The sequence below is a fragment of the Cygnus olor genome, chromosome 15 (genome assembly GCF_009769625.2).
Source record: "Cygnus olor isolate bCygOlo1 chromosome 15, bCygOlo1.pri.v2, whole genome shotgun sequence".
NCBI lineage: Eukaryota > Metazoa > Chordata > Aves > Anseriformes > Anatidae > Cygnus > Cygnus olor.
In genome coordinates, this window is record NC_049183.1 from 6,560,416 (window position 1) to 6,586,440 (window position 26,025).

The window sequence follows — 26,025 nt, forward strand, 5'->3', positions numbered from 1 at the left end:
TGTGGGGAGCTGGGGGTCGGCCTCTTCTCACAACTTCTTCTTCACTCAACTAGTGAAAGGACTAGAGGGAACGGCCTCAAGTTGTGCCAGGGGAGGTTCAGCCTAGAAATGAGGAGACATTTCTGCTCAGAAAGAGCAGTCAGGCATTGGGACGGGTCGCCCAGGGAGGTGGGGGAGTCACCGTCCCTGGGGGTGCTCAAGGAAAGGTTGGACGTGGTGCTGAGGGACGTGGTTTAGTGGGTGACAGTGGTGGTAGGGGGATGGTTGGACCAGATGATCTTGGAGGTCCTTCCCAACCTTAATGATTCTGTGATTCTATGACTATGATCTTGCGCCATCCTGCACCTTCCTGTCCTGTCCTGCACTGCCCCTCTCTGTCTTGCACCGCTCTGCTCTGTCCTGCACTGCCCTGCATCGTCCTGTTCTGTCCTCGACTGCCCCACTCTGTTCTGTCCTGCACTGCCCTGCCCTGCCGTGCCCTGCCGTGCCCTGCCCTGCTCACCCTGCCTGCCCTGCCGGCCCTGCACCGCTCTGATTCTCCCACCGGGACAGCCAGGCCGGGGCGGATGGCGGGGACAGCTCCCGGGACTGGCCTCGGCGGCAGCTGGGCCACGCCAGCACCGCCTGTGAATCTCATCACGGCGGAGCTTGCCCCAGGGAGCAGTGCGGGGGCCAAGTCTGGGGCCGGCCGTGCCGTGTGGGCAGACGGCGTCCGGCAGCGGCATGGCGGGGACGGTGCTGCCCCTCTGCCTGCTCCTCGCTGCCGCCCTGCGGGGTGGCCTGCCCGAGGCACCGGGACCCGCAGCCCGCACTGGCCCCGTGCTCCAGCGGCTGCGGATGCTGGAGGAGCAGGTGGGTGCACGGGCTGGCCCGGGGGGGCTGCAGCATCGTGGGCCCCTGGGGGGGGTGCTCAGCAGGATGGACGTGGGTTCATCCAGCAGGGCGGCTGCTTCACCCTGCTCCGTTGCAGTTTCGCCGTTTCCAGGAGGTGACGCTGAGCCATCTCCAGAGCATCGCCAGGAACTACAACATCTCCTACAACATCGACAGACGGTTTCAGGTGCTGGCAGAGCAGGCGGAGGCAGCCGACGCAGCCCGGGCCGTCCTGGGTGCCGAGCTGGCCCGCCTGGCTGCTGCTGGCCGGCGGCTGCACCGCAGGGTGAAGCGGCTGGAGGGGACGGTGGGTGGCCTGACCCCCCGGCACCGCCTGCTCACTCGCCCTGAGGCTGGTGCTGAGCCACACAGCCTGTGGGACACAGTCCGCAGCCAGCATGAGCCACGGGGCCCCGTGCCCCCCAGCACTGCCAGCCCTCGGCCCCTGAAGGTGCGGCAGCAGCTGTGGGAGGAAGGGCACCGGCTGCTGGTGGAGACTGGGACCATTGGGATGCCCGTGGAGGACACGGAGCCCCTTCGTGACGCCCAGGCTGTCACAGCGGTGCTGTCTGCCATGGCCACGGGCCCCCAGGAGCAGCTGGGGACAGGTAGGTGCGGGCCCAGAGGGGTGGCTGCTTCCTGCTGCCGCCAGGCTTGGCTGGGGGAGTGTGTGTGGGGGGTGTTCAAGCCCCAGTGCTGGCAGGAGGCAGAGCTCTCTGCCCTTTAGTTCAATTTTAAAACGCAGGACTGCACTCGGATCCTGCAGTGGGAGTTAAAGAGGTTGCATGGCCCATGCCAGGGCACCAGGGACATTCATCCTTGCAGCCCTGGCTGAGCGCTGCTCTCCTTCCCCAGCCTGCGACGTGGGCCCAGTGCTGCTCTTCCCCAGCGCCTCTGCCAGCAACGCGGCTGTCCTGCAGCCAGGGCTGCGCGCGGGGCTGTGGGCGCTGTCGCTCTGCACCTGGGTGCTCACCCCGGCCCCCCGCCTCGGCACCGTCCTGTACTACGCCAGCGAGGACGGGGACAGCAAGCTGGCCGTGCACGGCCGGGACAGGGATCCTGGATCCGCGCGTTTTGTCATCGGGGACACAGCGTTTCGGGAGCTCCCAGTGACACCGCTCCTGGATGGCAAATGGCACCACCTCTGCCTCATCTGGTCCTCCGGCCGGGGCCAGTACCGCTTCTATGTGGACAGGAGGCTGCTGGCCGCCGGCTCTGGCTTCCAGCAGGGCTATGAAATTCCCGCTGGCGGCTCACTGGTGCTAGGCCAGCCGCAGGGCCACGTCAGAGTGGGATTTAGCCCCACGGGAGCCTTTGTGGGCCGGCTGGCCGGCTTGGCCCTCTGGAGCCGGGCTGTCATGCCCGGGGAGGTGGCCAGCATGGCAACTGGCCAGGGGCTGCCCCACAGGCCCCTCCTGACTCTGGCCAATGCCTCCCTGCAGGGTGAGGTGCAGAGGGTGGCGTGCACCTGCCTCGAGCACTGCCCGTGACGAGCCCGGCAGCTCACCGGTGGCTCGTGGTGCCTGGCCGGTGCGAGCCACGTCCCCCTGGGTGCTGGGACACCAGGCAGCGGGCTGTCTCGTGGCCAGGCCGCCGCTGGTGGGCTGTTGTATCCCCTGGGAAGCTGCAGGCTGGTTTGAGGTGTTGGGGGCACCAGGCAGAGGTACCCCCGCACCCCTTCCCTCCCTGCTCGCTGCCTGCAGAGCTGCTGCCCCGGCCAGGGCATGCCACCAGCTCCAGGGCACGGTGCGTGCTGAGGCAGGGCACAGGAGCTGGGCAGCCAGGGTTCAGCGGGGAAGCGTAATCTGATTTTCAGGGCTGTGATGCGATTTTCACAGCAGTGATGCGGAGCCCCCGCGTCTGGTCACGTCGCTGTGCCTCCCCGTGGGGCTGGGCTCCTGAAGGAGGCAGCTGAGCGCTCCCAGCACTGCTCTCACCCGGGGGGTGCCGAGGCTCTGAGGCGTGGGGCCGGGGGAGCAGGCGGCCACGCGGAGGCCTGCTCCTGCCTCCAGGAGCACGTACGGCCCTCTCGTTTCTATTAAAACGCTGCAGGCAGAGAGGAAACCTCATTTATTTACGGTCTCGCCCTTGCCGGTACCGCTCGGTGACGCTCCGAGCCCTGACGGGCACGGGGCCCGGAACAAGAGGGCGTGCGGCAGCGGGCAGGCAGCGGCACGGCGCGGCCCCAGGCGGTTTCACGCCCTGCGGCCTCCCCGCAGGCCGGCTGCCCCCACGGCCCCGCAGCCGCTCCCCGGCCGGCGGCTCGCGCTGGGCACGGCGCTGCGGGAGCAGGGAGCGGGGAGCGGGGAGCGGGGAGCGGGGCTCGGTCACCCGCTCGTGCTCGCCGCGTGTCCCCTGCCCAGCAGCTTTTGCCACTGAGTCAGGCGGCGGGGGCGGCACGGAAACACTCGTGACCGTGACCGGGAGCGAGCCGGGGGGGGTGGGCCCGGCAGCCGCCCGCTGCCCGCGAGGCCCCGGGGGTGGCGCCGGGCTCTGCGCTGCCCCCCCGGGCCCCCTTGTTGGGGGAGGGGGGGGGGGTGGTTCCCCTGCTCCCGCCGCCGCCGCGGGGCCTCGGGCCCGACGGGACTACAACTCCCGTGGTGCCGCGGGGCGCGGGGCCCGCAGCGCTCACGTGACGGCGGCGGCGGCGCGGGTCACATGACCGGCCGGTGAGGCAGGGGCCGGCGGAGCCGCGCCGCCGCCGCCGCCGCGCATGGCCAACGTCGCCAAGAAGGTGTCGTGGTCCGGTCGCGACCCCCGCGACGAGGACGAGCCCGCGGGGGAGAGCACCCCGCTGCTCAACGGCACCGGGCCCGGGGCGCCGGGCGGCGCGCGGCAGGTGGGGCCGCGCTGCGCCGCTGGGGGCTCCGCGGGGGCCCGAAGCGGGCGGGGCCCGGGGCCGGCGCCGGGCGGGGGCCTCCAGCCCCGGGGAGAAGCCGGAGGGAGCCGAGGCCGGGCCCAAGGCGGCGGGGCTGCGGCTCCCGCGGGGCCGTTCCCCCCCCCCCCCCCCCGGTTAGCTGGGCGCCCCCACGTAACCGAGCCGTGGCTCGGAGCGCGCTGCGGGGCCGGGCTCGGGGCCGGCCGGGGTTGGGGCCGTCAGGGAGCGTCCCCGCAGCGTCCCGCTGCAAGCGCTGGGGGGGTGCGGGCTGCCCGGGAGCCTCCAGCCCAGGTGAGAAGCCGGGCGCTGGCAGCCGTTAGCACGGGCGGCTCGTCTGGCGTGATCCTGTGCTGCCCTGCTCCTGGGCAAGTCAGAACAGCGGGCTAATTAGGCTAATTAGAGGGAAGCGCAGGGTTTGTCGGGCTGGAAGTTGCTGCTGCGGCTCTGCGGGCCGGGGGCCCGGCTGGCTGGGAGGAGCTGGGGCGCTTCTGCAGCTGTGCCGATCCGAAAGTAGAACCGGGGCCTGCGCAGCAGCTCCGGGTGTGTGCCCAGCACGTCTTGTCTTTAAAAATCGCGCGGTGAACCGTGCGGGCCTAGAGCACCTTAAAATAAGGCTTAACTACGTCCCTTGGCTGCAGGTCGGTCAGGACGGGGTTTTTGTGGGTGGCTCTGGAGAAATGTCCGAGCCCACGTTCAGCGGGGCCGGTCGGTGGTGCTGAGACACCTGGCCCCGCTGCTGTGCTTCGCTGTGGCTCTGGGCGGGACGGCAGGACAGACACCGCTGCTCCCCGGCAGTGGCTCTGGCACCGAGACTGACCTGCAGCCCTGTATGCCCTGTGCCCTCAGTGCCCCGTACCCCGACGGAGCCCTCCGTGGCTCTGAACTGCTCCAAGCACAGCATGCCCCCTCCAGGAGCGGGACGCGGGAAGTGTCACCATGGCCCTGTAGTTGTCCGTGGCCAACTAACGCCAGTAGGAGCGCAGCCACGTGCGATAACTCCGTGGCACCAGGCTGGGAGCCTGGAAACTGAAGACAGGACAGCTCCGGCAGAGGGTGGGAGCCATTCAGCCCCTGGGAGGTTTCACCTGGCGGCACGGTAGTGCAGCAGAGATGGCACCAGTGGAGTTTCTTCTCTTTCTCACGTGTTCGTTTAATGGAAATGAAAGTGATCTTAGCGACAAAAGGAAGCACAGGTCTTCAGTTCCGCAGCTGACTGCTGCGAGCAGTCGAGGGCGGGAGGTTAGGAAGGGCTGTTTGCCTGGACGAACGTGCCCGTGGTTACAGAGGGGGTGCCACAGGGAAGTGGCTGGAGTCCTTCTGTTTTGGGGCTTGCCAGCTGGCCGGGAAGGGGGCTGGGCATGGCTGTGGAGCCGCGTGAGCCTCCGTCCCCTCCTCGGGACCTCCCGGTGGCTTGGCTCTGTGACGGTGCGAGGGGCCGCCGGTACCTCTGGGCACCGCGTGTGCCGGGGCGCGTGGGGCGCCTTGCTCTCCCGTCCTCAAGTGGTGCGTAGCCTGTCGGCTCTCAGGCTGACAGGCGGGTGGACAATTTCAGTAACAGCAGCTCGTTTCCATTAGCTTAAGGTGCTTTTTGAAAGAGATATTCCTTAGCCGCCCGTTGAGGATGCGCTCTGTATGTGCGGGGGGAGCCCGGGGGCGCCTCCTGCCCGCCGCGGGGCCTGCGGGTGGGCGGCCTCGTTCTCCCCTGGTGTCCTGTGGGCAGAGCTGTGCGGTTCGGGGCTGCTGCCTGCTCTGGGCTGGCTGCGTGGGTTCAAGCCCATCTCGACTGCGCTTACCCGGCAGAGGAGGGACCGTGGGAAGGCCTGCAGCTCGTCTCGCAGCAGCCCCGAAAGGGCCCTGGGGGCTGGGAATCCTTTTCTTCCTTCCTGCTGCTTTTGCAGTTTGTTGTCGTGTGGGCTCCTGATGCGGGCTGCGCCCTGTGCTGCGCCTTATCTCACCGATAGCAGAAAGCCACGTGCGCCCGGCGTCGGTTAGCGAGGAGCAGGGGGGTGATAAGGAGCGGCCTGCGGGTGGGCGCCGGGCGCAGGCGATGCCCTGCAGGGAGCGACCTCGCCGGCTCCCCGCGGAGACGGGCGGCGTGGCGAGCCAAACGCTCCCTGTTTGCGGGTCTTCAGAGCAGAGTTTGTCAGGCCCTGAAAGGCTGCTGTGCGCACAGCCGGTGGTTGTCCTGCGGGGGTTTTAGATAGCCCCGGTGGGAGCTGGTCCGCTACACGCCAGCCGGGATTGCTGCGAGACGAAACGCCCCGGTGGCATGGCACGCAGCAGCGCCGCTTATCAGATCTGCAGAGCGCCGGCCGGTTTGCTTACGTGGGCTCCTGTGGCTTGTTGGGAGCCGCAGGGCCAAGCCCTGGCCGTGCTGCTGGGTCTCCTTGCACCCCGCGCCGCTGCTGGGGTTCACCTTAAACTGCCGCCGCCTGGTCTCCGGGCTGGTCCTTCTGGGGCCTGAGCACAAGCTGGTGGCTGAGACCTTTCGTCATCCTTTTTTTTCTCTTTTGGGACTGATGCCGAGTTTGCCCCCGCCCGTCGCAGAGCAGCGTAAGGGGGAAGGCAGCTCTGGAGGTCTCAGCCCCTGCCAGGAGCAGGTCCCTTAGGCTGGGCGGCTCAGCCCCGCATCCAGTGGGGGTCTCTAGACCCCAGTTTCGGTGTATCGCCACCCTTGGCGTGACAGGTTTTCCCTAAGCAGATATTCCCTTACTATAACTTGTTTGCTGCCCGATGACCTATCGATGCAGAGCTTTGGGGAACGTCTGGCTCCATCTTCTCTGGAACCTCGTTAGGTCGCTGGAGACAGCAACAAGATCTCCCTGAGCAAGCCAAGCCCTCGGCTTCTCCTCGTGTACCTTAGCGTGTGCCGCAGCCCCTGGCCGTCTTGCTGGCTGCACTGGGCTCTCTCCTGCGTCTCGGCGCCTGCCTTGTCCCGTGCAGCCCGAGCTGGCTGCGGTGTCCTGGGACTCCCCCTCAGCCTGTCCCTTGGGCTCGCTGCAAAGCTGCCTTCTAGCCGCCGGGGTTGGTCCGTCCCAGGTGCAGGGTTCTGCATCCCCCTCTGTTGAACTTTGGGGGGGTCCCCGCAGCCTGTTGAGGTCCCTCTGAAGAGCAGCGCTGCCCTCCGGCGTATCGACTGCTCTGTTACTAGAGACATTAAGCAGGTTTGGTCGTGACCAGCAGTCCGTGTTGAGGCTCTGGTCACCTCCTTGCACAGCTCAAAACGAGTGAGGAATTACCTCTAGCACCTAAACAGAACAGGTGCTGGGGGCTGGGTAATGCTGTCATTCGTCCCCTGCTGTCGGGGGCAGCTCTTGCAGGGGGCTTCCCCGGCGGGCTTGGGGCAGGAGAGCTGCCGGTCCGTCTGCAGCCGCTGGGCTTCAAGAACAGTGCGTGCCGATGTATGGAAATAATTGCTCTGCAGTCACGCCAGCATCATACGTACCCGGGAGCCTGCGTGTGGAAAGCACTCAGGCTGGGGTCATGTTGTCCGCGCGCTAAGCGGTTCTTTGAACCGTGCACAAATAACTTGCTGTCTGTGCCCCTGGTCGTCTAAATCCCTCCCTGTCCCTTCTGTGGAAGGCGGGTGCTGATGGAGGGAGCCTTTGCCCATCCTCCTGGCATGTGATCCCCGTGCCGGCCGAGACGGAGCCAGCCCTCCGCTTCAGCAGCGACTCGGGCTGCACAAACGCCGGGTGGCTGCCGGGACTGGGGGGAGCGGGGCAGGGCTTCTCCGTGTCACGATGGAAAAATTGCTGCGGGATCTGTTGGAGGCCTCACCCCAGGCGTGAGCAGGGAACGTGACATGAGTGGTGGCTTCCAGCTCGGTTCCCTCTTCTCGTCCGGGGCGTGTGGCTTCTAACGGGAACCCTAAACCTGCGTGCCGCTTGAAGCCAGGTGGAGGGAGGCTCCTCTGAAAGGGCTCTGCTTTCACTCTGCTGGGACCTCTGTGCCACCAGAGCAGCTGGGCACTGAAACAAGTAGCTTCTGCTTCTGGCTCTTGACTCTGTGGGTTCCCATCTGCTCCTGTGCCTCCCCTGGAGAGGTGACAGCTTTGTGCGTGCCTGGCTCATGGGACGAGTTTGAGAAGCAGGGGCAAAAACCCAACTGCAGGTCAGGGAGTAAACAGGAGTTGGGAGCTGATGGAGAAGTGGGAAAATAGGTAAGGCAGCCGACACAAAGGGATATTCTTCATCTGCGGTGACGTGCACGGCTCCCGGCTGCTCTGGCCTGCGCGTTCCAGGCAGGATCGGGGGGGATTAAAGCAAGAGGGGCTTGGTCTGGGATCTGCCGGCTTGCTGGCCACTGCAGAGAGGGACCGACGTGCTGGGAGCTCCCTGTTGCTCGCTATGGCCTGTCTGTTCCCCAGTCTGTCAGCAAGGCTGTTTGGGAGTAGGGCTGATGGAGGGATGAGGGCTTCGGGCTGTTCTTAGTGACCGTGCTGCTCGCACCCTTGTGCCCGGGTGTTTCCCAGCGGTGGGGGTGATGGTGGGGGTGATGGCAGCCTGCGTGCTTCTGGTGGGGCTCCTCGTGGCGCTGCCCAGCTGCGGGCTCAGCCACAGCCCTCGCCTGCGTTGGCCGGGAGATGAGAGTTGCCCAAAATAGTCCCCAGACTCCTGCGTTATGCAATTGTGCTGCTAGTGACAAGCCTGAGAAAGGAGAACCTGCCTTCCCGGAGGCGCTGGCAGCGGCCTCTCCTTCCCGGCATCGTCCTGGGCCCCGGCTGCAGAGCAACGCGGCGCTGGGACCTGGGCACGCCGAGGGTTTGGGGGGAAATGAGCGCCTGGGAACTCCCCAGGGGAGCAGATGGCAGAGCAAAAACGTGCCATTAGCCACCTCCTAGTGCTGGCCTGGCTGAGGAGCAGCCGCAGCAGGCCCCTGTGCTTGTGACCGCAGAGTAGTATTTTTTTTTTTTTGGGGGGGGGCAGTGCATGGGGACGGGGACGCTGCGCGTGGAGGCAGCAGCCCACCCAGCAGGCAGTTTTGGAGGGCAGGACCCAGCCTGGGCTCGAGGTGCGGGTGGCACCGGTCAGACTGCCTGCAGGCAGCCCCGCTCCTCCGGCGTGGGGGAGTCGTGTTCTGGGGATGCAGCTGGAAGGCGAGAAGTGACCGGCCTGCGTCTGTGCGTCTGGGCTGTGGGGCAGCCACCTCCCTGCCGCGTCCCCTGCGAGCAGCTCTTTGTGGGTGCTGCCCCTCGGGGGGCTCCGGCCGTGGGCAGCCAGGCGGAGGTCGGCGTGAGGTGGGAGAGCTGGGACTCGCTGAGCCGGTGGTCGTGGCGCGTTGGGGAACTGACGCGGTTTTCCCTTCTCTTTGCAGTTCACTCCTTCTTCCTTGCTGCGCACTGGCCAGCTGAGCAATGTGGATCTCAACGAGGACGTCCGTGAGCTGGTGAGTGGCACAGGAGGGGGATGTTGCTGAGCTCCCTGCTGCGAATAACCCGAGGGGATGCTCCCAGGTCAGCAGTGTCCGTAACGGGAGACCCCTGGCCGTCTTCCACTGGTGGCACCAAGTGCTGCTCTCTCCCTGAATCGTGCTTGCCACGTGAGGGCTCCTGCGTGGCCCTGCTGGAGAAGTGGGTGCTGCGGCAATGGAGAGGCATTTCCTGCGCTGGTACCCCTGGTGACGGGGTGGTCGTAGCATGACCCAGAGATCTGGCTGGGCTGAGCGATTTGGGGGAGCGGGGGAAGAGCGCGGTACAAGTGCTGGCTGGAAGCACAAGTGCCCTTTTGTGTTGTTGTGGTTTAAAGGGCTCGTTGGAGCTCTGGAGCAAGCTCGGAAGCTGCTGAAGATGTATCAGTGTTCCAAGCTCAGGCTGGCTCGGTCTCCCTCCTTCCTTGTCCTTTCTCTGCTGGGCTCTGCCCTCCTGGTTTGTCTAGTTCTCTCCATTTCCATCCTACAGCCCTCAGTAGGCACCCAAAGGGGTGGTCGCTGGGGCTGGGCCGTGGCCAGCTCCCCGTGAGGCTTCCTCCTGGGCTGGGTGACCTGCGTGGCGCGAGGAGCCCGCTGCTGCTCGGCCCCCGTGGCGCTGGTTGCCCTCGGCCAGAGAACGCCGTGGCTGCGCCGAGCGGCAGGTCCTGACTGCCAGCCAAGCCCAGAGCTCAGCACCAGCTCACAGCACCCGGCCAAGCAGCTCGGGTTGGGGGAGCAGCTGCCGGCGCCGGGCGCCCTGCGGGAGCCGTTGGTGACCCACGTGCCAGCAGCCCCTGGCACGGCGTTGCCCTGCCCCGGGGTCCGTGGCCTTGCCTGGAACGGGACAAGAGCAAATGCAGAACCGAGTGGGGTGGGGAGGATTTCTTCCTTGTCATGTGAGCTCCTGCCCGGCTCAGGCCGCGGGCAAGAGAAGCAGCTTTGACTCAGCACACAGGCAAGGGAGGGGACCTGTGGTGTGACAGCAGCTGGGGAGAGATCTCAGCTGTGCTCCTTCCCAGGGACCGGGCTGGCAGCAGGTATCTTGTGGAAACTCAGGTTTCAACCACCCACCTGGAAAATCTCCTCCCCCCAGATTGTCCTGCCTCAGTTGTGGAGCTTCACAAAGTGCGAATGGGAAGAATTCCGTTAAAGTATTTCTTACGGAATTCTTGGGTGGAAAGAAATGCGTCTTAATCCAGTGCTTTGGAGAAAAGGCTGGGCCAGCTTTGGCTGTAGCTGTAACTCAGGGCCAGGAAAAGGGCATGTGATGCTGGGGGGGCCTCCTGCAGCCTTGGTGAATGCTCTAAATCAGAGCCAGGAGAAGCTTGCATGATTGAAGGCGTTTGTGAAACAGAACTTGATTTCTGCCCAAAACCGAAGGTCTGCTTGAAATAGCTCCTTGCTTTAGGCCAAAGGAATTTCCTGCCGAGGTGAAACATTGCCTTCCGCTGGGAGCACGGGGACGCTGTGTTAAGACGTCAGGTCGGTGCCGGCTGTGCCAAACCTCCGTCTGCCTGCTCCTTGCTCCCCTTGCGTGGGGCTGCCCCTGGGCAGATGTCCTGCCTGGGACAGAGGAGGTGGCCAGGGGTTCAGACGCAAAACACTCTTTGAATCGGTTTAAGTCTGCCGCATGCGCTGTCTGGTGGAAAGTCACCCCAGGTCCTGGCCTGCTGGGCAGCCTCACTCGGGCCTCTCCCGAGCAGTCGTGCAGTAAAAGCAGCCCCACAGCGGCGGGGTGGCGCAGGCGCTCGGTGTCAGCAGTTACCAGGCAGCCGGCGAAGAGAGCAGGTCCCTCCCCGGCGCTGCAGGAGCGCCCAGCCCGGCCCCACCGACCTGTGCGTTGTGTCCCGCAGGAGACGGAGCTCCCTCGGCCGTATCCCAATGAGATCCCCCACAACGAGAAGCTCCTGTCGCTCAAGTACGAGGTATGTGGGCCCCTGATCCTCCCTCATCTGCCCCGCGGGGAAGGAGCAGGGTCCAGGAAGGGAAGAGTTGCAGCACTATGGGGCTGTGAAGGGCACGGGTGAGGGTCTGAGGCTGGCCCTCCCCTGGCATAGGCGTCTTCGCCTGCATTAGAATGATGGAATGGCTCAGGTTGGAAGGGACCTTACAGCTCATCCAGTTCCAACCCCCCTGCCGTGGGCAGGCACACCTCCCACCAGATCAGGTTGCTCAGGGCCCATCCAGCCTGGTCTTGAACACCTCCAGGGATGGGGCATCCACAGCTTCTCTGGGCAGCCTGTGCCAGGGCCTCCCTGCCCTCTGAGTGAAGCATTTCCTCCTAACCTCTAAATTGAATCTCCCCTCTTTCATTTTAAACCATTCCCCCTTGTCCTGTTGTCATCTGCCCGAGCAAAAAGTCGCACTCCATCTATTTTATAAGCCCCCTTTAAGTACTGAAAAGCTGCAATAAGGTCACCCCGCAGCCTTCTCTCCTTTAGGCTGAACAGCCCCAGCTCTCTCAGCCTTCCTCCATAGGAGAACTAAAGACACTAAACAGCATCTCCCTCTTCTGAACTAGAGCCTGGACTATGACAACAGTGAAAACCAGCTGTTCCTGGAGGAGGAAAGGAGGATTAACCACACGGTGAGTCTCGCCGCGACGTGGTTGCCTGCTGTTCCTGCAGGCTGGCACCACAGCTGAGCCAGCCCTGCTGAGAGGAGGCGCGGGGAAGCCATCGCCCGCTTCTGTGTGCTGGGGCTCAGAAGCAGCTTGAGCCACGGTGGGTTTACGGGCATCAACCAGCTTGTGGTGAGCAGTGAAAGCTTGGAGCAGGGCGGCCAGATCCACAGGAATCCAGCGTGGTGTAAGGGAGTGCTCAAACAGGAGCTGGCCCGGGTACACGTGGTGGCGTTGCTGGGATGGAAACGGAGCAGGGGGAGCATCTGTGTAGGGAAGGCCTTGTCCTGGGGGCTTTGGGAGTCAGTGCTGTAGCAGAAAACAACAGGAGAGTCTGCTGAGAGGCCTGATGGAGGCGGGCAAGCTGGAAAAACTCATTTTCTGTCCAGGGATCCCTTGGAGGGGCAAGGGCACTGAGGGATGGCTTGAAATAAGTCAGCTGTGGCTGGGCTTTGCAGTTCTGCGCCTGCCTGTGTCGATTCTCCCTGGGCAGCTCTCCGCAGCCTGCAGCTTAGGCCTGGATCAGGAAAGGTGGCCAGGTGGGCTGGGAGCCCCTCCTTGATGCTCTTGGGGGCTGACGGCTGTTTGTCTGTCCGTCAGGCCTTCCGGACGGTGGAGATCAAGCGCTGGGTCATCTGTGCCATGATCGGCATCCTTACCGGCCTCATCGCCTGCTTCATCGACATCGTGGTGGAGAACCTGGCCGGGCTGAAGTACCGAGTGGTGAAGGACAGTATCCTCACACGGAGAGCCGTGGCCTCCTCCTGGTGGCCGTGAGAGGGGCAGAGGGCAGCGCTTCCTCCCAGGGCCTTGGTGGCATGGGTCCTGCTGCCCATGGTGCTGAGCTGTGATAATGGAGGAGGCTGTGCTATGTGCAGGACCTGCTGCGCCTGCCGCAGCTCAAGGAGCTCCCTGGCGACCCCTAATTGCGGTGGGAGGCATGTTACTGAGCTGGCACTGGCCTTTCCTTGATCCGCCGCCTCAGACATCGACAAGTTCACGGAGAAAGGGGGCCTGTCGTTCTCTCTGTTACTCTGGGCCACCCTGAACGCCAGCGTGGTGATGGTGGGCTCTGTTATCGTCGCTTTCATAGAGGTAAGGGTTTGGAGGCCACCTGCCTGGGGGTACTTCTGTAACATCAAATGCATTTCTGCTGAATTGGCTCTTGGAAGTGCAGTCCCGTGGTGCTGGCTGGGAATGGCTCCGTCTGTGTGGTAAGATTTCTCCTCAGGTGTCAGACCGTCAGGGCGCGCTGCCCTTCGTCTGCAGCCCCAGCAGCTTGGGGCAAAGGAGGTGGCAGAAAGGTGTGCTCCAGCCTCGGAAGCAGGCACAGCTCTTGCTCTCGTGTCAGTTCGTGCAAGCCTCGGGCCTGGCTCAGCCTCTTTGCTTTGTGTGTACGTGAGCGTCTGCAGTGAGCAGGCTGGTCGGCTGCCTCGGAGACACGAGAGGACAGGCCAGCAACTGGCTGCTGACCTCTGGGGGCAGGTTGTGGCTGAGAGGGGGGCGATGGCTCCCTGCGAGCCTCTCTGAGTCATCAGCGTCTTCCTTGTTGCTTTGCCCTCGCTCCTGTAAAGCTCTCCCTGGCCACCGGGTGAGAGCCTCCTGCAGCACTGGGCCTCTTGCCATGGCGCCGTGCTGGGGAGGACCTCGTGTCCCACAAGAACCTGCCAGCGGCTCCTTCCTCAGGGGCTGCGTGTCTGTGGAGGTGCAGTGGGTGCAAGCCCACCTCCAGAGCCTGTCAGCAAGCTTTGGCCTTGTCTTTGAGCCTTCCCGAGGATATGTTGGTGTGCCCTGCGCTTTAGGGACAGGAATAAAGTGACCAATGTGGTCCCAGTCTCTGTCCTGTCCGTGGCAGCCACGAATACCTTCCCCGTTCCCCACAGCCCGTGGCAGCCGGCAGTGGCATTCCCCAGATCAAATGCTATCTCAACGGCGTGAAGATCCCGCACGTCGTCCGCCTCAAGGTAAGCGGGAGCTTGTGGGATGAGCACTTTCCGCGCGTGCTGGGCTGGACCCAGCGAGTTGTGTCCTCGTGCCGTGGGGCGCTCCCTGCGTGTGCTGTGGCAGAGCCGCAGCCGGGCTCCCCGCGGCGCTGCGGAGCGCCCCCGCACCCTCGTGATGCGCTGTGCCTTTTGCTCTGTTTTGCAGACCCTGGTGATCAAAGTCTGCGGGGTCATCCTCTCGGTGGTCGGCGGCCTGGCCGTTGGGAAGGTGATGTGCACGGGGCTCTCTCGGGCGCGCTGCAGGCGCGGTGTTACCCGCTGCGGTGCAGCCTGGCGCTGGGGACTGGCGCTGGTGGCCCCGCGGTGACTTCCCACTCTCACTCCCTGGTCTGCTGGCCAAGGTGACCGCGGCACGGCCGCTGGGGAGCGGCAGAGGGCATGCAGTGCCAGCCCCAGGATCTGTGGTGCCACCAAGAACACATCTGTGTTCATCCCCAGGGGTGTGAGATGGGGGGCACAGGTGCCCCCTTGGGACCTTGCTAGCCTGCCTGCTAGGGCTGGGGGCAAGGAGGGCAGCCTCGGCAAGCCTCTGTCTCCTCTGCTGGAGCGGGAGCTGGTGGGAACAGGAACCACTCAGTAGAATGAGAATCTGGGGGGAAACATCAAGGTCTGCATCTGCTAGAGGGAATTCTCCTGGGCTAGATGTGAAGAGGTGGAGCTGGTACAGGCAGAGCGTGTTGCTGGGTGCCGGTGTCCAGCTCCTTCAGGGCAGTGACCTGAGGAGAAGCAGGCAGCCTTCCCCAGCTTCCCTCAGCTCCAGGGGTTCTTCCTTCCCCTGCCTGACCCTGCTCTCCTGCCTGCAGGAGGGACCCATGATTCACTCCGGAGCGGTGATTGCTGCTGGCATCTCCCAGGGGAGATCCACGTCTTTGAAGCGAGACTTCAAGGTTGGTGCTCAGGGCTGCGGGGCTGTGCTGCAGGGGCTCTGGACATGTTCCCTGGCCGTCCCTATCAGACTTCCCCAGCCAGGAGATGTGTTGCGTAGCCCTGTGTGCGCTTCTGAGCTCCAGCAAAGGGCCTGTGCCTCCTTCCCTGCTGAGGCTTGGGGTCTGTCAAGCGATGGCCCCTGAAAGATGGCATTGTGAGCATTGAAAGGGAGGAGGGGGCAGAGCTCTCTGCCAGGAGCAGAGGAGCTTGGAGGGGCAGTGTTCCCTCTGTTCCCATCCCCATTGGGTGGAGGGAGGAAAACTCTCCTTGCACTGCCAGCATAAGGTGAGCAACATAAGTCTTACACAGCTTTCATATGAAAGTTGGCATGATATGAATTTTGCTACGTGTTACCATGAAATGCAGAAAAAATCCTACATGCATGTTAATATTTTTCATGGTACCATCACAGGAATAATTGTCCGTGAACGTGCTGGTCCTAAATTAATCTTCTGCAAGTTACTAGGATGCTAATGTTAGTTGCATGGCATCATCCATGCAGCTTGGAAATTAGGTTGGAAATTAGGAAAAATTCAGGCTGGAAATTAGGAGAAATTTCTGCTTAGAGCAGTCAGGCATTGGGACGGGTTGCCCGGGGGGAGGTGGTGGAGTCACCTGGGGGCATTTAAGGAAAGTTTGGACTTGGTGCTAAGGGACGTGGTTTAGTGGGTGATAGTGGTGGTAGAGGGGTGGTTGGACCAGATGATCTTGGAGGGCTTTCCCAACCTTAATGACTCTGTGATTCTGTGATCCACCAGCACCTCTCCCTGGTGAGCCAAGACCTGCCTGGTGCCAGAGCCCAGCCCCAGCCTGCCTCTGGGGTGCTGGAGCTCGGACTGCCTCAGGGAAGGTGTCTGGAGAGAGGGAGGGAGCTGTGGTCTCCAGCCCGCGCTGCTTGAATCCCATCCTGTGCCCCTGGGGGTGCCCGGAATGGGCTGTTCCTTGGGGTTGTGTTGGTGGCAAGAGGTCACATGCGGTGTTCCCCGTGTCTCCTCCTGAGCTCATGCCTTTGGCCAGCCCTGAACCTGCCTTCGCTTGGGTATTTCAGATCTTCGAGTACTTCCGCAGAGACACAGAAAAGAGGGACTTTGTCTCGGCTGGAGCTGCTGCTGGTGTCTCGGCTGCGTTTGGTGCCCCTGTGGGTACGTGTCTCGGTTCTGATGCTGAGCAGCGCCTGCATGCACGTCTTACCAGGAGGTCGCTCCTGCCTGCGCGGGGGCGGCTGCGGGGACCTAGGACGCTGCGGGAGCCTGGGCCAGGAGAGCCCAGCATTTACCTCCAGGCTCAAACACTTGCCTGGAAGCCCGGAGGGTAGGTGATGTGTGGTGGGAACGTGTGAGCAACTGAATCTGGTGTGCTGCCATCCTCTGCCAGCTCCAGGACTAAGGAAAAAACAGCTGCACCAAAAGTGGTGCCCCAAACCTTCCCCAAAAGTGCCTGGCCTCCCTCCAAGATGTCCTGCCCTGCCCTGCCCTGCAGGTCTTGGGAAGAGAGGAGGTGGTTATCTGTGTCTGATGCTAAATGTTGCCTCCCTGAGATGGGGAAGGATGGTGAAGGGGCTTTGCTGCAAGCAGTACGTCGTCGGTGGCTTGGTGGGCTTGGCTGGTCCCTTCCCCGGAGCCCGTCGGTTGTGGGCTGGGTGGGTTTGGCTGCTCAGCTGGTGCTGCTGGACAAGGGTCCGTGGTACGTGCCCGTTGTGAAGATGTTTGTTTGTCTTGCACTTGCAGGGGGCGTCCTCTTCAGCTTGGAGGAAGGGGCTTCCTTCTGGAACCAGTTCCTGACGTGGAGAATTGTAAGTGCTGGGAAGCAGAAGCAGTAACTCAAGAGCTGCCAGCTCCGGGTCTGTGTGCAGCCCCTGGCACTCTGGGATCCCCCCGTGCCCAGCAGCAGCTCCTGGGGTCCTGCCGCTGGGCCTCCAGGGGCCTGAGCCAATTGTGTCTGGAGCCTTCTCCACCGTCCTCTCCAGTGCTCTGGGAGCTGTGCCTCAGGGAGGCCTGTGACGCTGCTGTGGTGTTTGGGAAGGCCTGATCTGATTAACACAGGGTGTGCTGGCATTGTCTTCCCCCCCCCGCTGTGCCCTTGGGGCTGGGTGTCCCACAGCTGTGTGCCTCCTGCCATCCCTCCCCTGGCTGGGCGTCCAAGGGATCAGGGCATCTCAAATCCCTTTCTAGCCCCCAGGGGCTGAATTTGGGTCTGGCTGAGCAAGGTAGTGTTTTCTGAGGCTGCTGACCCCTTTTCCAAGGGAGCTGGCAGCAGAGAGGCAAGAGGAGGAGCAAGCCCGTGGTGTAAGCTGCCCAGAGTGCTGCTGTGGGGAACGTGGCCGCTTGTCTCCAGCACACGGCGGGTGCCAAGTCCTAGCCAAGAGCTCGGGGTGTTTTGGGGTAGCACGGAGGGAGCAATGCTGGATGTGTCCAGCAGTGACTCTGGGCTGCATCTCCTCCTAGTTCTTTGCCTCCATGATCTCGACGTTCACTCTGAACTCTGTCCTGAGCGTTTACCACGGCAATGCTTGGGATCTCTCCAGCCCCGGGCTCATCAATTTTGGCAGGTTTGATAACGAGGTATGGCACGGATACTCTTCTGCATAAGGCTCTGTTGGGGTGTTAGAAGCAGCATGGGGGGGTTGGGGACACCAGGATGTCTTCACACGTTGCCTGGGGACTGAGGCAGGCTCCGGGGTTTGGCTGGATCCCAGGCCCACCGATGTGAGCAGCCACCGCTGGGTCCGGGTGCTGCGGGGTGTGCAGGCGATGTCCTGGGGGAACTCCAGGAGCCACTCTGGCTCAGGCTTGTGCTGCCTGAGCAAATGGTGACTCACTGCAAAAGGGTCAGCAGATCTGAAACCCATCTCTTGTTTTTAGAAAATGGGATACACAATCCAGGAAATTCCTATCTTCATCTTTATGGGCGTGGTTGGTAAGAGAGTTCTGCTCTTTCAATTCGATTAGTCTGAATAATTCCCTCTGTTCTCCGTCTGGGCCTAAAAAGCTTCAGGATCCTGCTTCCTGGGGGAGTGGAAAATCCATTTGACTCTGGAGCAGAGGCTGCTCGTGGGGCTTATGGGGGTGAGAGCTGGATCCCGGGCCAGCCCTCACTCACTCCTGTAGCAAAGGCGAGCCCGTTTCATCTGCGTCCTGCAGTCACTCGTTGGGGTTGGTGTGTTGTGGCAGCCCAGTGCGCTCAAGCTGCGGTGGTTCAGCCACCCTTACCCCTCCGGAAAGGGGAAACAGAGCGCATCAGGCACTCCCCAGCGTGCTCACCCAGCTCTGCAGCTGCCCGGGTGTCTGTTTGCCTGTCCCTAGTGCCGGTGCTGTGACGCTGGTGCTGGGCTCCGCTTGGTTTCAGGGCCTGGCATCCTCCACGCTCTGTGGGGCTGCCCAAGCAGGGGCAGCGTCTGTGTGTCCTGGGCAGCCGGTCACACTGGATGTGTTGTCGATGTCTCCCTGAGCTTCGCTGTTTCTCTCGCCTCTTGGGCGACCACCGGAGGGTGACATTTCCCTCTTCTGCGTTTGCAGGCGGGATCCTGGGGGCCCTGTTCAATGCCCTGAATTACTGGTTAACGATGTTCCGGATCAGGTAAGAGCTTGTAGGCGGTAAAGATGACCGAAGTGGGTTGGCTGGCACCTTCTGTGCTCCCTGCAAGTGGTGTTCCTACCCAGAGCCAGGCTGTAACCTCATACCTAATGTGTAACGTGAGAAATGACAGCTGGAAGCCGGCGAACTAAGATGCCACGTGCCTCTTGCTGCCCGCAGCCGAGGCTTTGACCCACAGCATCCTGCCTTTGCTCTGACCCTGCTGTGTTTCTCTTTAGTGACCTGAGGGCCCAGACAAGTGCAAATGCTGTACACACCTGACTGTTACGTGTTTCTGAGAGCAATCTGAGAGCTGCTTAACCCCGTGTGATGTGCCAAGTGGGTCACAAGTGACCCTGCGCAGTCCAGGAGGGCAGAACAGGGGCTCGTGGGGGGGGCCTGCGGATGCCCTCGGGGCTCTCTTTTGAGAGCCAAATCCACGTGCTGCCCTGGGGCACAGCAGGACCCTCGCTTCACTGTGAGGAGACAGCTCAAGAACCAGCTCTAGTTGGCTGGGGCCTGCAGCAGCTGCCCTCCTGTTCCCGGCGCAGCCCTCCGTTCCCTCCAGCCCGTGAGGCCTGCCTGCAGCCCACCGCCGGGCACCCCTGGGTGCTGCTGGGGCAGAGCCGGCCCCACCGCTCCGCTCCCCTCGCAGGTACATCCACCGGCCCTGCCTCCAGGTGATTGAGGCCATGCTGGTCGCAGCGGTGACGGCGGCTGTGGGGTTCGTCATGATTTACTGCTCTCGAGACTGCCAGCCCATCCAGGGGAGCACGGTGGCCTATCCCCTGCAGGTAGGAGGTGCTGGGGGGAGACCCTGAGCCTCGGCGGAGGCTGGGAGCTGAGCAGGGGAACGAAATCCTGCTGGGCCTTGCTGGTTCCCCTGCAGCCAGTGCCTTCTGCTCCGGGTGGAGCTGGAGACCCCGGTGCAGCAAGCAGGGGATGGTTCTGCTGGCCGGCCTGACCCAAAGCTCTGGAAATAAAAGCAGCTGGCTGCTCTTTCATCCGAGTCCTGGCTTGGCAGGGACAGAGGCAAAGGCACCAGCCAGCAGGTTGTCACCAGCCAGATGGCAGTGGGGCCTGGCTGAAGCTGTGAAGTGGTGGTGTGGGCATGCGAGAAGCAGCGTGGTTGTTGGGGCCCTTTGCTCACATTTTGGGCGCTTTCCTTTGTGCTGCAAAGAAACGTGTAAAGCTGCCGGGCCAGAGATCCAGGGGAAGCATCTCTCTCGTTCTGACTTTGTTCCGTTCTCCCGTATGGCAGCGCCCCGCCCTCAGCGGGGGTGCCCCACATCCCCAGCTCTGCCCTGGGCTCCTCCTCATCGTAATGCCCAGCTCGGAGATGTGAGCCCCGCTCATGCTGCAGCGTTACTTTGCGGGGGTCTCCGCAATCACCAACAGCAAACGAGCTGGGTAGAAGCACTGCGGCAGTGGTGTCCTTGCAGCCTGCAGCTGTCTTCTCGCCAGCACGCAGCCGCTGCGCTCCGCAGCCAGCTGGAGCCCGGCAGCCTTTGCTGCCACAGGGCAGCCCACATCTGCCACTTCTAACTTGTTTTTTTTTTTCCCTTTCCCTCCTTAGCTTTTCTGTGCTGATGGAGAGTACAACTCTATGGCCACTGCCTTCTTCAACACACCTGAGAAGAGTGTTGTCAACCTCTTCCATGACCCTCCAGGTCTGCCTGCCTAGCGAATGCTTCCTCAAACAAGAGCAGAGTGGGGCAGGGTTTGTGCTCGGTGGCTGATCTGTTCCCTCCTTGCTTGTGGGACGAGGCAGGGGGCGGTCAGCATGGCCCAGGAAGGCACGATGGGGTCCTGCCGAGCCCTGTGCGGGACAGCGGGGAGCGAGTGGCTGCGTTGTGGTGCGACAGCGAGGGGCTGTGCTGCTGGCGGCCAGCTGGATGCGCGGGAGGGGTGATGTGAGCCTGTGCGCATCCAAAAACCTGCTGCTGCTGCACCACGGCTGAGGTTGGCCAAAAGCCTTTCGAGTGAGCTCGGGGAGAACAGGCCCGGCAGTGCCTGCTGTGTGCCGAGGCACCCAGCAGCTTGGCCAAAGGGCTGCGGTCTTGGGGCAGCTGGCGGACAAAGGCTCGGTTCTGTCTGTGTGTGTCTGCAAGCTGGCACCTCTGAGTGGCGTGGGAGCATGTCTGAGACTTGCTTGTTCTCTGGAGACTGTCCTGGAAATACCCCGGGCTGTGTCCTTACTTAGCAGGACCTTTTGCCCCTGAATGACTTTACCTTCTGGGCAGGTTGTGGAGGTGGATTTCTGGAGTTTGGATTTGCTCGAGAAGTTAAATTTGGCTTTCATATTCTAGTTCCCATTTCCCTCGGACCCCATGTGACGATAACGTGCTCTCTTCCCCCTGGGCCTGCTGCTCTGAGTTTTAGACCCTCGGTCTGGGGTGTGCAGCCCAGTACTTGGCACAGTGACGGGTGTCCCATGTCTCAGGGCTGCTTCCTGCAGCGCTGGGCCCTTCCTGGTTCCGTGCTTTGGTCCGTTGACCTCTCTGTAAAGGAGAGAGGTTGCGAAGTATGAATTCAAACTAGACTGAGCCTGCTCATCAGTCCTAAAAGTAGTACTAGGCTGAGTCCTGGGGACGACAGGTCTCACTGTGCTGGGGGACAACATGAAGGCATGCCCTGCACCATGGGGGCTGTGTGACAGGGAGGGTGTTTGTAGAACCTGCTCTGCTGAGCTGATCCCAAAGCTGACTGTAGCACCTCCGTCCTGCTGACCTCGTCCTCCAATGTTGGCAGTTCCTTGGGACTTTGCAGAGTTCGTCATTTTTCCTTGCAGGAAGCTGAGAAATGCAGGGCTGAAAGGGGCTGGGTCATCGTGGGTCACGAGATGGAGGAGATGCATGTGCTGGACTCAGTGGGATGGGAGGGCTTTGGATGGCACTGACAGGGTGCTTGGCAGAGGTAGAAACAACCCAGAGAGCCAGATTGAAAGGCTTGTGCTGTCAGGGAGGATGCTGGGGGGGAAGTCTGGAGGAAGGTGCACCCGACAAGAGGGGCTTTGTCTGCTGGGAGCGAGTGTCAGGGGCTGCTGCTGTCTGTTCTCCCCTGGCTGCAGCCCCTTGCGGTGCCCTTTGGGCTGTGGAACCAGCACTGACTCTGTTTTCTCCCCACCCCAGGTTCCTACAACCCCATGACGCTGGGGATGTTCACCCTGATGTATTTCTTCCTGGCCTGCTGGACGTATGGCCTCACGGTGTCTGCGGGGGTCTTCATCCCTTCCCTGCTGATCGGCGCTGCCTGGGGGAGGCTGTTCGGCATCTCCCTGTCCTACCTGACCAAGGGCTCAGTGAGTGTTTGATGGGAAGGGGCACTGGGGGGTGGGGGGGATGTGGCACCCAGCTCTCCTCATCTTGCTGCTGGCCCAGCTGCATGCGCAGGCGATGGGCGCAGAGCTGGCTGAGAGCCCGGCACGGCGGTCTGGAGAAGCGTGGAGCGCGTTGACTCCTCGCTTGATGTCTTCCTGGGCTGTGTCTCTGGGCTTTCTTCAGTCCCAACGGAACCCTGCCGACATCTGGGCTGTGCAGAAGTCCTCAGGCACTTCCTGCTCCTTGGGAAGGGGGTTTTGGGGCCAGGGCACTGCTTGTTATCCGTGGATGACCTGGAGTCAGCAGCTGACTGAGCCCTTTCTCTCTCAGATCTGGGCTGACCCTGGGAAGTACGCCCTGATGGGAGCTGCCGCACAGCTGGGTGAGTTGCCTCCCCCCTTTGGGACTTGTGGCCACCTCTGACTCGTGTCACGGTGAAGGTGGCAGGGCAAGAAATGGTCTTTGCTTCCCTGGTGCAGCTTTTTCCCCTAGCTGAAGCGAAGCCTGTGTGGTGTTGCTAAAATCCCAGCCTGGCTGTCAGCTCCCTAACAGCCCTGCCAAGTGCTGGGCTTGTCCAGGGCAGCGGCTGGCCCTGTGCGGCCCCGGGGCTGGAGGTGCTGCAGGGCTGAGGCCTGGCTTGGGTCTGGCAGCTCTGCCTTCCCCTGGCCCACCCCGGCCCCCCATGGATCGTGGCTCACTGGCACTTGGTGCCCTGTCTCCTGCCCGCAAAGCTGATGGAGGCGAGCAGCATCCCTGGGTGGGTCGGACATGCTGCCTGCCTCATGGGGTGCCTGTGTGGGAATCCTGGGTTGCTGTTCAGAGACTGAGGGGCCTTGGGTGCTCTCCCATGCCCCCCTAAGTCCCTGCTCCTTTTGGGTGCTTCTTACAGGTGGGATAGTGCGGATGACACTGAGTCTCACGGTCATCATGATGGAGGCAACGGGCAACGTTACCTATGGCTTTCCCATCATGCTGGTGCTGATGACAGCGAAGATTGTGGGAGACTACTTCGTGGAGGTGAGGGTTGGCTGTGCTCACTGGGAGCCCAGGACTGGGCGAGAGGCTGTGGGTGAGGATTTGGGGTACTGCCAAGCCGGGGAAGCTGTAAGTGAGGACTGGGGGTGTCGCAGAGCCGGTGGACTCCCAGAGGGGAGCTGCTGCCTGGCTGCACCCCCTCAGCATCTCAGCAGTCCCCTCCTGACAGCTCGGCTCTCCTTGCAGGGGCTCTACGACATGCACATCCAGCTGCAGAGTGTGCCATTCTTGCACTGGGAGGCCCCGGTGACGTCCCACTCCCTCACGGCCAGGTAGGTGGGCTGGGGGACACCACCACGCAGCTGCAGCCCTCGGTCCGTGCTGTCGGCCCGAGTCGAGAAGGGTGGTGGTGACCTGCTTTGGTCACAGGTGCCTGATGGTCACCGGCACCATCACTCCAGCCCCTTCCCCAGCAGGGTGAAGCCCCTCTCCATGGTTATGGGGAGCAAGGAGGTGTGTGCGTGGTGGGGTGAGTTCAGGGTGTGCTGCCACTGAATTGTTTCCCCCTGATTCTTCCTCGCAGGGAGGTCATGAGCACTCCCGTCACCTGTCTGCGGAGGATCGAGCGGGTGGGCACGGTTGTGGACATCCTCAGCGACACCTCCTCCAACCACAACGGCTTCCCCGTGGTGGAGAGCAACCCCAACACCACCCAGGTGGGCTGGGTGCCCCCCGGGGGGACCGGACCGCAGCAGCTCGTGAGGGGAGGTGTCCGGGCTCGGCTGTGCAAGGGCTGGCCGTGGTGTGGGACCCTCATGCTCACCTCCCCTCCCCAGCCTTGTTTTTACACACGATGCTCTGTTGCAGGTGGCAGGGCTGCGGGGTTTGATCCTGCGCTCCCAGCTCATCGTCCTGCTGAAGCACAAGGTGGGTGGTGCTGCACAGAGGCTGGCTGGGCTGCCCTGGGGCCCTGCTGCCCCGGCCCCACCACTGCCTCGGGCCCTTTGGTACCTGCCCTGTAGGGAAGGGCTGGCAGAGCGTCCCTGTCATCTCCCTTGGCTCTCCGTTTGATGGCGGCCGCCGTGCAGCCTGTGGGCACATTGGTGTGCCCGGCAGCCTGCTGTGCCTCACTGGGCTTGCAAACCACCCCTGTTATCAGAAGCAAGCTGCTTCTCCCTGGGTGCTCCCCCTACCTCATGCTCCTGTCCTCTTCCCTTCTTACCCTGCCTTGGTGCCCTGGTGTGGGCTGTGGGGCTGCAGTGCCCCAGTCAGCATCTTGGGACGGTCGCTGATGGTGTCTCTCTCCCCAAGGTTTTTGTGGAGAGGGCCAACCTGAGCCTGGTGCAGCGGCGGCTGAAGCTGAAGGATTTCCGGGACGCCTACCCCCGCTTCCCCCCCATCCAGTCAATCCACGTCTCCCAGGATGAGCGCGAGTGCATGATCGACCTGAGCGAGTTCATGAACCCCTCGCCCTACACCGTGCCTCAGGTAACATCCAGGGGTCCCTCTGCGCCCCAGTCTGTCAGGGAGCCAGCCGTGCTGGGGAACCAGAGCCAGCTGGGGCCTCTGTGACCCATGTGGCCCCGATCTGCCTTGCAGGAGGCGTCTCTGCCACGGGTGTTCAAGCTTTTCCGGGCCCTGGGCCTGCGGCACTTGGTGGTTGTGGACAATCGCAACGAGGTGAGTCCCCGGGGCTGCCAGGCACTCGCTGTGTGCGGGCAGACTGGGCTCTTTGGGATAATGCTGTTGTCCCCAGGCTCAGCTCGCCAGCACGGGGCCTCATGCTGTCCCTTCCCGGCAGGTGGTGGGCATGGTCACCCGCAAGGATCTTGCCAGGTACCGGCTGGGGAAGGAAGGACTGGAGGAGCTCTCGCTGGCACAGACGTGATGTGGGGCAGCGCTGCCCAGCGGGATCGCACGCTGGCCCCTCTGAGACTGGGACCCTCATTTGGTAGAGGCAGGGAGAGGACTGGGCTGGCTTGTGGAGGTATCGTGGTGCCTGGAGCACTGGCACAGCTGTTCTGCCCTGGCTCTCCCGTGTATCGCTGCCTCCCACCTCTGCCAGCTCCTCTCCTCCTCGCCCTTTCCTCTGCTTCCCTGAGGGATCAAAATATGCTGTTGGTTCTGTTAGCTCTTCGAGTAAGCTCACCGAGGGTTGTGTGAAGGCTGGAGCATGCCTGGGGAGCCAAAGTGCCCTGCTGAGCTGGGTACTGTCTCTCTGACCTGGCCCCTGCCCTCTCTCTCTGCTGCTGCCCTGGGCATTCCGGGACTGGGCACCTCCTCTGGGGCTGGGTCTGGCTCTGTGGGGAGGGGATGTTGGAGGGCTCTCCCCTGCTCCCAGGGCCCTGTCCCCTCTCCCCATGCTGCTGCTGCCTGGGTCGGGCTGAGCCCTGTGTCTGTTACTTTGGCCAGAGGGGATCCCTGCCCTGCCCCACTGTGCAATAAAAGGGCTCTAACGGTTCAGCAGCTGCTGTCTCTTGCTCTTTCTTGGCTCCCTTGACTGCTGTGCCCCTAAGCCTATGAGGTGGGGGCACAGTGTGGCCCTTCCTTGTGGCTTGGAGGGGATAAGAAGGGGAGGGCGTCCCTCGGGTGGTGGTGGGCCTGGAACGTGACCCTAGTGTGTTCCCCTGTGCCTCCAGCCCTCCCCTCAGTCTCCTCAGTGCTGCTGCATCTCCCCTGCAGTGATACTGGGTCGAAAGTGACCCCAGCTGCCTTTCTGTACTTCCTGCAGCTTGGTCCAGACCTTTGCAGCAGCCTGGGTCCTGCTAGCCTTGGCTGGTGTCCCCAAAACCAGCCACCAGATCCAGCCCCAGGGAGAGAGCCGAGCCTGCAGCTCCCTGGGTGGTGAGGAGTGCTCCAGCCCTCACAGTTCTTTGCCCTCTAAGCTCCAACTCCTTTATCTTCCTCTGCCCTCATTACCCTGGGTGCTGGCCTTGGCCCTGCTCTGTGCTGCACCCCTGGGCCCGGTCCCTGCCCTGGGGTGTGAGTGCTCTGCACTGTGTTCTCCTGGAGGGGAGCTGGGCAGGGAGAACCTGGCATCTAGGGGCTTTCTACTGCGGGCTACTTCTGTGCTGAAATAAACCCTGTTTGTACTTTTACGTGGTGGCGCCTGGCTCTTGCTTCCCTCCTTCCCTGGCCCTGCTGCCTGGGCTCAGCGCAAGGCGTTGGGCTCGGGGGAGCCCTCAGGAGCTGAGACCCTGGGGTTGGTGCTGGGGGGCACGAGCAGCGCTCCCCCTGCATGTGCCATGGGGTGGGGGGGTGCTGTATGAGGGCGAGTGCTGGGAGCCAGAGGTCCCTGGCAGGCCTGGGCTGTTCAAGGTTGCCCCTTCCTGGGTGCTTTTCCCTTTCAAGCCTGACAAAGAGCCACCACAAAGACGGGGATGCCTCCGCCGGGCCCTGGTAACAGCGCCGGGCTCCGGCGGCAGCCAGGAGGCCACAGGGAAGGGC

General features: G+C 62.9%; 2 protein-coding genes across 2 annotated transcripts; both read left to right on the top strand.

The window, feature by feature from the left end:
- Nucleotides 1-280: 280 nt before the first annotated feature.
- PTX4 (pentraxin 4) lies at nucleotides 281-3,272 on the top strand. The gene is made up of 3 exons (XM_040575026.1): nucleotides 281-852; nucleotides 971-1,566; nucleotides 1,652-3,272. Exons 1-3 carry the CDS (start codon nucleotides 724-726, stop codon nucleotides 2,361-2,363), a joined length of 1,437 nt encoding a protein of 478 aa, XP_040430960.1. The 5' UTR covers nucleotides 281-723; the 3' UTR covers nucleotides 2,364-3,272.
- Nucleotides 3,273-3,490: 218 nt separating this feature from the next.
- CLCN7 (chloride voltage-gated channel 7) lies at nucleotides 3,491-25,676 on the top strand. The gene is made up of 25 exons (XM_040574917.1): nucleotides 3,491-3,712; nucleotides 9,068-9,139; nucleotides 11,014-11,085; nucleotides 11,682-11,747; nucleotides 12,381-12,513; nucleotides 12,766-12,875; nucleotides 13,664-13,744; nucleotides 13,929-13,991; nucleotides 14,587-14,670; nucleotides 15,759-15,852; nucleotides 16,438-16,502; nucleotides 17,155-17,271; nucleotides 17,572-17,626; nucleotides 18,226-18,286; nucleotides 18,939-19,077; nucleotides 19,860-19,953; nucleotides 21,415-21,584; nucleotides 21,934-21,985; nucleotides 22,493-22,620; nucleotides 22,825-22,910; nucleotides 23,162-23,294; nucleotides 23,446-23,505; nucleotides 23,890-24,066; nucleotides 24,178-24,258; nucleotides 24,380-25,676. The coding sequence occupies exons 1-25, from the start codon at nucleotides 3,587-3,589 to the stop codon at nucleotides 24,464-24,466; spliced, it is 2,406 nt and encodes an 801-aa protein (XP_040430851.1). The 5' UTR covers nucleotides 3,491-3,586; the 3' UTR covers nucleotides 24,467-25,676.
- Nucleotides 25,677-26,025: the final 349 nt, after the last annotated feature.

Excerpts from the sequence above, each read along its gene's own strand:
- CLCN7 (XM_040574917.1), top strand. The coding sequence starts at position 3,587 with ATGGCCAACGTCGCCAAGAAGGTGTCGTGGTCCGGTCGCGACCCCCGC. Across the intron at positions 19,078-19,859 it reads CGGTGGCCTATCCCCTGCAG|CTTTTCTGTGCTGATGGAGA; the intron begins GTAGGAGGTGCT and ends TTCCCTCCTTAG. Across the intron at positions 24,259-24,379 it reads TTGTGGACAATCGCAACGAG|GTGGTGGGCATGGTCACCCG; the intron begins GTGAGTCCCCGG and ends CCTTCCCGGCAG.
- PTX4 (XM_040575026.1), top strand. The coding sequence starts at position 724 with ATGGCGGGGACGGTGCTGCCCCTCTGCCTGCTCCTCGCTGCCGCCCTG. Across the intron at positions 853-970 it reads TGCGGATGCTGGAGGAGCAG|TTTCGCCGTTTCCAGGAGGT; the intron begins GTGGGTGCACGG and ends GCTCCGTTGCAG. Across the intron at positions 1,567-1,651 it reads TGGGGGGTGTTCAAGCCCCA|AGGTTGCATGGCCCATGCCA; the intron begins GTGCTGGCAGGA and ends TGGGAGTTAAAG.